Here is a 12,824-nt window from a genome sequence, read left to right on the forward strand (position 1 = left end):
TTTTATTATTGGTCCCAGGCAGGCGGCACTGGCACATTATCAGCACTGCCTCTGTCTACTTCCTGTGCCATTGTACTGCAGACTATTCCTCCCAGTCTGGCCTCTTGTACGTCAGGCACATACCAGGCAGCCTGCCAGGGGAGAAACCTCTGCATCCATATTAAACTATATATATGAAAAAAGAAACAAAACACATAGTCGCTAGTTTAATGGCAACTGACTCTTTAGGTCAGGCAGGTTTAAACAGACATGGCAGTGCACCTCTCTCTGCCCAGGAGGCTCCTCTGAATGTCCAGTAACAGAGAACACAGAGGGATGTTTAGTGTCTGTGGATGGACCTCGATGGATACTGTATCTGGGAGGTTCACTGACTGGCCTTTCGTTTGTTTCACTGAGTGCTCCACATTATCCACAGCAGCAAGTTTCCCCTCTTTTCTCCCCTTTTCCAACTTGAGCTGCGGATTACTGAAAATGCCTGTAACCACTGGCAGCCCGAAGCTCTGCTGAGTTTGCCTTTGCACTGAGCAAGAGCGGGAGGCGGACTGGAGGAGAGAGGACAAAGCACGGCTTACAAGTGTGTATGCGGGAGTGGAGGAGAGAGGGAGAAAATTTACCTGACCTGCTGACAAAGCAGCGTTTCTAAATGCAGCAACAACAAAGTGAAATAAACAAATAAATGCAACATGCCAGAATATCTGCTTCACCCCAAAATGTGCCATTCTCCATGCCCATGAAAACACACTGTTTAGCTGGTCTCACTGCAACAAACTGTCGGTTCAAGAGAATGTTTAAAGATGCCACTCAGTCATATTGTTTAATAGTTTGGCCTTGTTGATCTAATTTTGTCTGGTTAATGTTGTTAAATCTTTTGCAGTGCTTTTAAACAAGCACATTGAAACCTGAGGCAGAGGAACAGTGCCGGCAAGCATGTCCGGATAAACATGTGCTTCCCATCCACAAACTCATTTGTAACATTAATTATTCAGAGCCACACTGACACTCAAGAGAATCGTTCAGCTGGACAAACGAACAGCCCTCTGCCTATTCTACTCCATAAAGGCCGAGCCAGAACAGAGGTCAGCAACATCTCTATGGTTGTGGTGTCAAACAATGAAGAAAGGGAGAAACAAAGTTGTTTAAAATGGAAGCGAATGGAACAAAAGTAGACTGCAACATCTTACAGTGTACTAAAAAATGAGCACATCCACTTCCAAATTTACCTGAAACAGCCCAAATGTTAAAAGGAGTACAGATGGATCAGACTTTCACTACCATTCCCATGACACTAATCCCATCAGCCCAGAGCCTCAGTAATGCGTGTAGAGAGAACTTACAAACTCTATCAAGCCTATATGTGAACCTTTGTGTGACAATGAGACTGTGCGGAGTGTACATTTTTGTGCGATTGAACGAGTGGAGTCATTCTCCTTCGATACTTGAGAGACGGAGAGGCACTCAGGGAAGCGTGTGAAGAATCTCAAAAAGCTGTCTGTGCCTGTTCTCCACTGTCTAAGCCCTCTGCACTCTCTCACCGCGTCCCTCTCATTTCTGTGCATTCAACCAAAGCTCGATCAACTTCCTGGATGTACCATTAGGATAAGAAACACAAATGGCTCACCAGTTATCTGTTAAGTAAGGATTAAACAACGAGGAGCCGTGCATTCGACGGTTATAATGCACGACGCGGAGTCAAGAACACCACGACGCGCAGCGGAGTGGTGTTACTCCGCGAAGTGCATTATAACCGTCGAATGCACGGCTCCGAGTTGTTTAATCCGCTTATACCATGGTCCCACAAACGTAACATTTATAATAAATATTTGTTTCATTTACTAAACTCACTAAATATGCCAGACCACCGGGACTATTTTATGTTGGTTATTAGCCGGTCACTGAAGGCTCGTCTCAGAGCGAGTCATTCTCCGCAGCTACGAGGATCTCAGTCAGGCTCAACGACACAACATAAGCACACGCTGCATCGCCAGAATCACAACAAAACAGGACTAACCCGGCACTTTTCCGTGGAAGTAAACACCGATGTGCGGCACTCGTGGGCAGGAGTTATTTCACTTTTACGCTGTTTAACCTGAAGCTAGCTAGCTAGCTCAACCAGCTCAACTGTTTATGGAAACAGCTGCGGTGGTCCGCTTACACCTGAGCCCCACGAACTGAAACTTTTATGATTGACTTTACTAATCCAGCCAAATATGTTTAAATGCAGAGATCATTTTATGTACGCCTGAAAATCATGAATAGTGCCTTAACCGTTTTCAATAGAAATGGAAAGCTCATATTTTATTAACAGTAGCTAACCTAGCTGCTCACTCTCCTCTACTTCCCATTTATCAAACATTTTGTTTTGGCCAAAAACGTTAAAATTAAACAAAATCCATCTCATACGTTCCTATCAGTCACTAATTACTTGTTTATCTGATTCAGCTGTGTCATGCGTTGCTATGGCGATGCCCACAGCGGAGTGATATCCCAGTGATTTAACTACCGGACTACGTGTGCGGTTATACGAAAATAATGCACGCTTGTTAGCACCCACCAGCCAATCAGAATCGAGTATTCACCCAGACCATGGTATAATAAGAGTTATACCATGGTCTGGGTGAATACTCGATTCTTTTAATCCTTACATAACTCGTGTTGCTACTTTTGCAGCACCAGTGATTGTAAACCAAACTACATCCAAACTCAGACAGCATTTACTTCACGTTATACCATGGTCTGGGTGAATACTCGATTCTGATTGGCTGGTGGGTGCTAACAAGCGTGCATTATTTTCGTATAACCGCACACGTAGTCCGGTAGTTAAATCACTGGGATATCACTCCGCTGTGGGCGTCGCCATAGCAACGCATGACACAGCTGAATCAGATAAACACGTAATTAGTGACTGACAGGAACGTATGAGATGGATTTTGTTTAATTTCAACGTTTTGGGCCAAAACAAAATGTTTGATAAATGGGAAGTAGAGGAGAGTGAGCAGCTAGGTTAGCTACTGTTAATAACATATGAGCTTTACATTTCTATTGAAAACGGTTAAGGCACTATTCATGATTTTCAGGCGTACATAAAATGATCCTGCATTGAAACATATTTGTCTGGATTAGTAAAGTCAATCATAAAAGTTTCAGTTCGTGGGGGCCAGGTGTAAGCGGACTCCACCGCAGCTGTTTCCATAAACAGTTGAGCTCGTTGAACTAGCTAGCTAGCTTCAGGTTAAACACATGGATCTATTAAACAGCGTAAAAGTGAAACAACTCCTGCCCACGAGTGCCGCACATCGGTGTTTACTTCCACGGAAAAGTGCCGGGTTAGTCCTGTTGTGTTGTGATTCTGGCGATGCAGCGTGTGCTTATGTTGTTTGGTTGCGCCTGACTGAGATCCTCGTAGCTGCGGAGAATGACTCGCCCTGAGACGAGCCTTCGGTGACCGGCTAATAACCAACATAAAATAGTCCCGGTGGTCTGGCATATTTAGTGAGTTTAGTAAATGAAACAAATATTTATTATAAATGTTACGTTTGTGGGACCATGGTATAAGCGGATTAAACAACGAGGAGCCGTGCATTCGACGGTTATAATGCACGACGCGGAGTCAAGAACACCACGACGCGCAGCGGAGTGGTGTTACTCCGCGAAGTGCATTATAACCGCGAAGTGCATTATAACCGTCGAATGCACGGCTCCGAGCATTGGGCATGTGGGCTAACCACATGCCCAATGCTTTTAGTGTCAATGTTCATGTCCAAGTGTAATTAGTTAGTCCGGCAACAATTAAATCATGTTTGATAAAACAAATGAGCCGTTGCTTTTAGGGAGCAAGTATCACATAAAGCAGGGGTGTGGAACTCGCTTGGGTCGTGGGCCGAAATTTAGCCCCCACGGTGGCTCGTGGGCTGCATATATTGTAAAGGACTGTGGTCTAGTAAATAACAAGGGCTTACACTTATTGCACTTTATCAGCCTGTGTGATGTGTTTCACAAAGTGCTATATAGTAGTCATTATTCATTCACTCCAGACTCAATGGTGGTAAGTTACTATTGTAACCACAGCCTCCCTGGGGCAGACTGACCATTTACCACATGGCTATAATATGCTGTTTATATCCTGATCTCTTATGTCAGTGCCCTCTGCTGGACATGTGTGGATTTCTTTCTTTCCCCCTAGTTTCTGGAGTGAGCCTTCTGACTATTTCTTTAAAAATCTATAACTCCGCACTGGAATAGGCTAGAGCAGGGGTCACCAACGTGGTGCCCACGGGCACCCAGGGGCCCTTTGGGGCATGTCCAGTAGCCCTTGGGACTTTTTCTAAAGTGTAAAACACTTCATTTTCTTGAATAATATTCTTAAAATTACAGTTATTTCGGTTCTTGTGACTCGGTATGACTTTAAAATAAAGCTATTTTAATATAATATGGGTTCAATATCCTATAAGTGAACAGTGTACGTTTAAGTCTTTAGGATTTGTTTTTAACTGGTAGCCCTCGAACAACTTAATGCTCTTAAAGTAGCACTCAGCTGAAATAAGGTTGGTGACCCCTGGGCTCTACAAAGGGCCACATTAAAGTAGTACTAAGTAACTCATGCCCCTATGCCATAAACGCCACTGCAGGTGTCGTAGCATGTTGCGTTTTTTTTACTCATTAATTGTCCATGAGAGTAAATACTACGCTGATAGAAAAGACAAAGGGAGAGAGACATATTATACATCCAATTCCACAATGGAGATCATTTTTTTCACTCAAACTTGGCTGTAAATACTGTTTAAGTGGCGCTAGCCCGTAGTTAGCTTTGCCCGTTTGCCTGTTAGCTTCATCTTCATGATTACTTCGTGTGTATTGGGGCCTCTGACCCGGGGGCAATGAAGTTGCAACTGTGGTTTTCTGGCCAGAGACACCAGGGGGAGATGAAAGACCCCCCTCAATCATCCAATTAGCACTTGTATTACCCCCAGAGGGACTATGAAAAGGATTTAAGTTAAACAAGTTACTTACTGCTTTAAATAATGAAATAATGAAATAATGAATGTCCTGGACTTAAATGATCTCCCACCAAAAGCAAATGCACGTCAAATGGGACAAGGGTATAACTAAGAGAATCATACACATTTCATGGATTTGTGTATAATGACGAATAAACCATTTTACTTTGCGCAGGAGAAGTGCAGGTAAAACTGTGTCAACAAAATAGCTTTTTATGTGCAGTCTCAGGACCCACTAGGCATCCAAATGTAGCATTAAACTTAAAAAATAAGCTTTCAAATATTGGTCAGCCGACCACATCTAGTCGGCCTGTGAACCAAAACAGGGCAAAAATATTTGTACTTTGAAATATTGGTTTTAAAAGACCTCAGAGGAAGAGCACAAGAGCCTCCTCCTTTTCCTTGTTTCCCGTTTGCACCATCCTCTAAAACACCATTAGTGGACTTCCTGAGTGACGGGCGGAATGGAGGGCAAAACAACGATCAAGTGAAAAAAAAAAACCCAAATGAAAAGCGTTTGATCAGAAACACAGTGCGTGATGCCGTAAAGACGTTGAGACTTGGAGGAGATGGGAGCAGTGTACACGGGAGCTCTGCTTTAAACCATGTATTATTCACAGTCTCCTGCGGTGACCAGAGCAGGTTCAACGCTGTCCAATCCTTTGGCAAAATTACTTTTCAATTTCAAGGCAGATACATTTAACCCTTTAGCATCTGAACATTGCTTCTTTACCAAAACATGCCATTCCCTTTTGTGGCAACATGTGGAAATTACACATTACTTGTCTGACTATCACATCTATTAAAGGTGCATTATGCCATTTTTTATGCAGAAAAAAAAAAATCTTGTAGTGACCCAGTGGCACCATGCTGACCATTCATACAGCCACTGGGTCACTACAAGGTAAAATACGCATTAATATATATTTTTAAAAAGTTGCATAATGCAGCTTTAAGGTATGGTACGCATGCTCATAATAGCCAGTTATATATGCAGGGCTGGCACTTAAAGCCAAACCATATCGCAGAATTACTTTTCCTATACTGGGACAGATTTTTGACAGCTCAAAAACAGTTTCAACTCAGTCACAAATCTCACAGACATCATGACAAAAGCAAAGAAAAGGCCCTGCATTGTGGAGAGAGTTTAAAATGGTAGCATGCTGATACAAAGCGTAAGATTAAAGATACGATTCAAAATTAAAATGTAACTGCACAGTTCGGGTCTTTATAAATGGTGTTAAAACTATGTTAAAAACCTTGGCAAATCTTCAGACACAGTGAAATGTTTTTCATAGAAGAACTTCAAAGTGAAAGGGAAAACCTCCACCAAAGCCTCATCTCCCCCTGGTCCCATGAAGGAAAGACACACACACAAAAATAACTATTGTTAATAACTTTCAGCCTATTTATTTGTTGTGTTGTATTTTTTGATGTTGTGTATGGATTTAACTGGATATACTGTATGCCACTGGACAGACAAATCTCCCTTTTGGGGATTAATAAAGCACCGACCTACCGTATGTCCTTTCAGAGCTGTATGCAAGACAGAACGAGCAAGGCAGGAGAAAACAGCCGTCTACAGCAGCAAAAATGTATAAAATGGGGTTAGTTGGGGTCAAAGAGATAACTCAGCGGGTCTATTGTGTCAGCACTTTCTACTTTACCCTATGCTCTTATTGCTAAGTCCAGCTGTAACTTTACTGCTGCGCCCTCATATCATTTACCACACACATACACAGGCCTTACAGCTGCTATGTAAACTTGGCAGCAGTTCTGTTTATTCCTCCTCTTTTGATCGGATCAAATATCCCCATTGAGCAGGTCAGGTTCATAAGCCAGATGTTTAGAGTGTGTCAGACAGAAATTAATGGCCTCACAGTGATATATTGGATATGATGAATGACATAATGTATGATGAACTTTATCTATTATCTATCTAACAAAATGTGCAATCTGTAAATAACATACTTTAAAACAGAAATTATTTTGTGTATGGTATTATTATGTGTTACTGATCTATAACCATCAGTATTTATGAATTAATTTATTAAGTAGTTTGGTTGGTTTGACTCTAAAGAAAGTCCAAGGAACACAACTTGGAATGTCTTGAGGCAACGTACAGTGTAATAGAGTTTGACAAACTTTATTCTAATCTAGACCCTTTCAAGCACACTTGAAACTCGCGCTCCTGGCTCAGTGCATAGCTAAATCAATAATTACAATAGTTATCAAGTTTTAGACCCCTCCCTATGCCCCAGAGCGGTGTTTTGCCCTGATTTAACCTGTCTCTATGATCTGCCCCTGTCGCCCACACAGAGCGGCCTGCAGATGTCAGCAGTCGGGATCAGCCAAGCAACAATGTACAAAGCTCTGAGGAGACGCCACTAAACAATGTCAACAGTGACAACTAAGAAGTAGTTTAGTGAGTAATCTTGCACCATGTGAAATGCAGCACTTTAAGGGGGTGTTTGGTGTGTTTTGAGCAGTCAGTGACAGAGAAGCCCTGCCCCTGGTCTGTCCTCTCCTCCGCTCACTCTTTATTGCCATGGCGATGATGTTACAGTGAGTCACCTCCTCGGCTCCACAAGGAACAGACCGAGACTGGGCTCTGTTTCCACGGAAACAGACTGGGGGTCTCCCCAACCCCCACTGGCTCTCAACTGGTTCAGCTCTGCTCAGACCTTCCCGTCTCGAGGTTGTTTCTGTCCTTACTTTTTCTCTTGTGAACACAGAATTCAGTGTCTTCCATAACTTGTTTGAGCCTTAATTGAAATTCACATTGGCTTCTAGTCCTGCTTATCTTTTGTTTTGTTGCTTTAATACTTTTAACATATTTTTTTAACTTCTACAAAACAGAAAAAAATACAATAAGTTAGTGAACTTTCCTTCAGGCTTCATTATTTTGCAACATACAAATGATGTGATGTTCAATGTACTCTGACCCTCAAAACACAAAGACTGTGTGTGAAACATTTTCACACATTACTTTACAGGTACACAGCAGGAACAAGAGAGTTGGAAAATGATGCTGCCTGCAACAGAATAAGAGAGCTTTTAAAAAGTGCAGTGTGAAGAAAGACTTTTATCAGAGGCGTTTGCTCCTCGCTTTGGGTCTTGATCTGCGCTGTGGCTGTAACCGTCATGCGGCTGCTATCTCTCAGAGTGATCCCACAAAGTGATACCACCACTGAGCACTGCACTCTACTGTCATACTTTGTACTGTGGGCTCTATGTCTGCTCGAACAATGGCTCATTTACAACTACACTACCCATCTTTAGAAAAAACTGACAGAATATCACTTTCATGGGTTTTGTATTAGTATAGTTTGTACAACAACAAGAGAAAACAGTGTGGGTTAGGGTTGTTGCCCATATCTTTGGAGCATCAGAAGAAAACTTACAGTAAAGAAAAATAAATCATTTTTTTGTCAATGCAACTATTTGATATCTGGCTGCACCTGAGACAAACGGGGAGAAGATGGGGAAAGACTGTAGTGGAGAGAGAGGAGGTGGGGGGGATGATCAGTGCAGGACACCACGCTCTGAAACAGGGACAAACCCAGGACGCGGTGCACCGATTCAGAGGAGCACGGAAGGCAGTACTCCGGTTTCCCCTACCTCCTCTACTTATCTTGCAACGCTCAAAATGTAGCCACCAAAGCAAGATTAAAATAGCACTGGTAAGTAAAAAGTATCAGTGCATGTCACAGAAAATAAATGTTATGGTCAATTAAAGTTTTTGTCCAATGCCAGAAAAAAATAAAAAATAAACCTTCAGCATTCTCTGCCTTGTGCAAATGGAAACTGCTCATTTGGTATCGGCACAAGCGCTACTTACAAAGCACTTAACAGAACTGTAAACGGCCTCTGTGATGCCCGTAAGCCTCTTCTGAGAGCGCGGATCAATAACAATGCCTCTCTGTGCGCTGCGTTCATCAGTCACTCTCTATCTTTCCCTTTTAACATTAGATCACTGTATTAATGCCCACCAAGAACATCTCCAGACACTCTGTGAAGATATGATCGACACAAACAGGCGAGGAAAAAGCCATGCCGGGGAAACAGACACGAAGGAGGACCAGTCAATAGTTTCAACTGTGGCAGGTCGAATGGGGATAATGGTGCAGATCAACTCAAAAACCAGGCTGGCTGACCAAAAACCCCGGGACACTGAAACCTTAAGGTAATCAGGATCTCAAGAAATTAGTCAAGAATCACTCATTAAACATTGAAAGTTGCGCATTAGGCAGCAGTCAAATACATTTAGGTAGATGGGAAGGAAGCGGCTTCATGTGGAATACACAGACAGGGACAGCTGATTGAAGGTGACCTTGCACTAATTACAATTGGTCTAAATTTAAATGTCTGATTATACCCCTGCAGGGGGAGGTGCCATGTTGCCCTGAGTGGTGGGTAGTGATGTTCAAATGTATTCTGAACTTTTTCTGCTTTGAAGACTCATTATCATAATAATGTATAAATCAGTGGTTTTCCAATAATAAGCCGGGACTCAAAAGTATAATGTATATTAGTGTATATAGTCTATATGATGATTGTAGTTTGTTTTAAATAGTCAGTCTTTTAATCTAATCAATGCTTGAAATAACAATAAAAACAACAAATCATAACCACTTTTCTTCATTTATATGGACACATTTTTTTCTAATACTATTATTTATTTTTATGCTTTGTATGTAACGTTTTGCATGAACATCAGCAGATTTTGAACCATCTACAGTTCATTAGATGTATAGTGTCAAAACTGGACTTACTTAACCACGCCTTTGTCTCCAGCAGGTTCGACCACTGTAACGGCCTGCTCACTGGCCTCTCTGAATGAGCTGTGAGACAGCTGCAGTATATCCAGAACCAGGAAATACGACCATATTAGTCCAGGTCTCTACACAGACTTCCTGTCGCTCAGAGAATTGACTTTAAAACAAGCCTCTTCGTGGTCTCGCGCCAAAGTACATCTCTGACATGGGAGAGCCATCTGAACCACCTCGGGCTCTGAGAAGCTCAGAGGGTGGGCTACTGCTGGGTCCCAGAGTAAGGACTAGAACAGACTTCCAGAAGATTTGAGACAGGCCTCAACAATGTTCAAACGGATCTTTTTTGCTGTGCATATGTGTGCATGCATGACAACTGAAAGTATTTGAATGCAATGGTTAATTATTATTAATTCATGTTTTACAGATTGAATAAGCTTGCCTTAAAGTGTCCCCATAAATAAAAGACAACCAATCCTACATGAAAATTATACTTCATTTCACATCAAACAACTTTCTAAAACGGTGTAGTGTATTCTTAATAACAAGTGCTTTCACAGATCTAGCAAGACTATTTAGTTTGGGATAGTTCCTCTCATTTCCCCTGTGCTGTTTCGCTCCCCTCTGTCTGTGGATGAGGTCGCTCTGCCCTTCGCTCTCCCTCGTCCGAGCCGCGATGACATCACCACAGCGCAGCCTATTCATCATTATGTTCATCAGCATCACCTCCACGCACACACCTACCGCGCAGGGATGAAAGAGGGACATCCAATATATCTCGCTACAACCAAACAGCACGGGGGGACAAAGCCAAAGGAGGGAAGGGGGGGTCAGGGGGAGAGAGGGAGCGGCACAGTAGTAGAGACGGGCCGATCGCGCTGGGGTAGGCAGAAACCTCTGACCTCAGGACCAACAATACATCTCAATAAAGCTCAGCTCAGACAAATGTGATGAGTCAGACTGGAGGCTGCTCACAGACAACAGAAAAGGCAAGACAATGTTTCTCCTTTTGAGAGAGAAGCATTTCTCTGTTTTCACTGTTGAACGATCTCCATTTGCTATCTCTCTTACTGTGTTTACTCCATATGGTCATAATCCCACTTCTCCGCATTCAAATAAAAAGTGATCTGGGCCAGGTTAAGTCCTTGTTTAGTTCTCTTTTAGTTCCCACATTAACAGAAGACACATTAGTTAAAATGGGTTACAACTCTTCACAGAAAATATTTGAGTACTTTGGGAAACAAATGGCTGTTTCAGATACAAAAAGGTACCATTTCAGTCCTTTGCTCTTCTGCTCTTTGTTGGTTTGTCCAAAAGCCAAATGAAAAAAGTCTTCAGTGGGAATGTTGTTTGATCACAGATTTCTAAAAGACTTTTAATCACAGTTTTGTTTTTGTTGTAGACTCACATAGTCATGGAAGGCCTTGGCCTCACTCGAGTGCTCACAGGTGTCTCTTCTCTCTGGAGCTGCACAGTACAGGTCCCAAAACACACTGCAACAAGACACACACGCACAACTAAATCACAGAGAGCACCCAGATATGAAAGAAACAAAGTGTAACAGTATTGCTCTTACCACCACCATGAGTGAAGGAACCCCGGAGGTTCTCCTAATGTGATATTTTTCTCCCATCGGATCTGTGCAGAGAGAGGAAGAGAGACGCTTCCTATACATTAAAGCGTAAAAACAAGTTGGACATCTGAATTAGCCTCATTACAAGGAGATTCTTCTTAACACATGCCATTATGTAATTGCATTATGATCTTCAAACCGTGGGTCCTGTAAGAGACCGTGTGCGTCTATTGCTGATTGTGGTTGTTCGTCAACTGAGTCTTCCTCGGTCAGAAGGAACACGCAACTTGGATAGTGCAGTTTGAGAATTTATTGAGGAGTTAGGTACATAAGATGATGATGGGTGACACAGGTATGTATGTCTGTGCGTGGATGGGTGAGTGTGTGTGTGTGTGTGTGGTTATCTGAAACAGAAAAACAATAAAATGTATATTAATAAACATGTGGGCAGGCTGCATACAGTTATATAAAAATATGACCTGCAGTACCACTGAAAATCCACTAGGGGGAGTGCTAACACTATAAATGAACATGCATAAAAGATTGCTAAATAGTGAAAGTGCCAAAACAGGCGAAATATACAATAAACATAGTATTTACAGGTATGTACAAGTGAATGGCTTTTACAAAGACAGCGGATGGCTAATTTAGGAGCGCATGTGGAGCGCTGAAGCGGGCCGCGGCAGTATAGCAGTAGACAATAACACGAGCATAACAACCTCGCCACAACTGGGCTTATAACGCTGAAATAAACACACCAGTCATGCAAAAAACTATACTTACATCTTAAGGACGCACACGACACTCATACACACGGGATTAGAGCAGGATTGACCATGGATGGCCATTCTCTGCTCCGTGGATGTTGCTCTCACTGCACCGGACCACACCAAAGTGAAAGCAACAAGCGCAACCACGAGTGAGTGAAACTACAAATTAACACATGCATTCTGGGTAATGTAGTCTATGTCAGGGCACGGACTTTTAACAGCCGCCCCTGTATTTGCCTGGCAAATACACTCATTCAAAAGTCAACTAGTTTGAGAAGTGCCGCTTGAATCCTCGGGCACTTCAGGGAGCTCCACCAGTTTGGCTACCGGTCGAATGTAGATGCTGTCTTTAACCTTCACCTCCGCAGCTCGGACGACACCATCTGTCCCTGGGAAAACCTTGGTGATGGACCCAACCGGCCACAGTCCTCTGGGAAGGTTGGAGTCCACTATCATCACGATTTGTCCCACAGCAGCATTATCAGTGGATTTCCTCCATTTTTGTCTCAGCTGGAGCCCTGGGAGATAGTTCTGGACAAAGCGCTTCCAGAAATGATCACTGATCACCTGACTGTGTTTCCATCTTCTGTTAGACAGGGCATCATGAGGGCCGTATACTGCCTGTGGTAATGCAGCATCACGCCGCCCCATTAGCAGCAGGTTTGGCGTGATGGGGTCCGGATCGGCCACATCAGAGGAGGCATATCCGAGAGGT

General features: G+C 42.9%; 1 protein-coding gene across 2 annotated transcripts in view; it reads right to left on the minus strand.

The window, feature by feature from the left end:
• The window catches only part of LOC306968594 (single-stranded DNA-binding protein 2), a 47,196-nt gene that overhangs the window by 5,592 nt on the left and 28,780 nt on the right, over positions 1-12,824 (minus strand). For both annotated transcript variants that reach the window (XM_079564020.1, XM_079564019.1), the window contains exons 3-4: positions 11,343-11,404; positions 11,175-11,259 (exon numbers count right to left, since the gene is read on the minus strand). In XM_079564020.1, the coding sequence (XP_079420146.1) occupies positions 11,175-11,259; positions 11,343-11,404 (147 nt within the window). The remainder of the gene's footprint in view (positions 1-11,174; positions 11,260-11,342; positions 11,405-12,824) is intronic.

Source organism: Gobius niger (genome assembly GCF_951799975.1).
Source record: "Gobius niger genome assembly, chromosome: 1".
NCBI classification, from domain to species: Eukaryota; Metazoa; Chordata; class Actinopteri; order Gobiiformes; family Gobiidae; genus Gobius; species Gobius niger.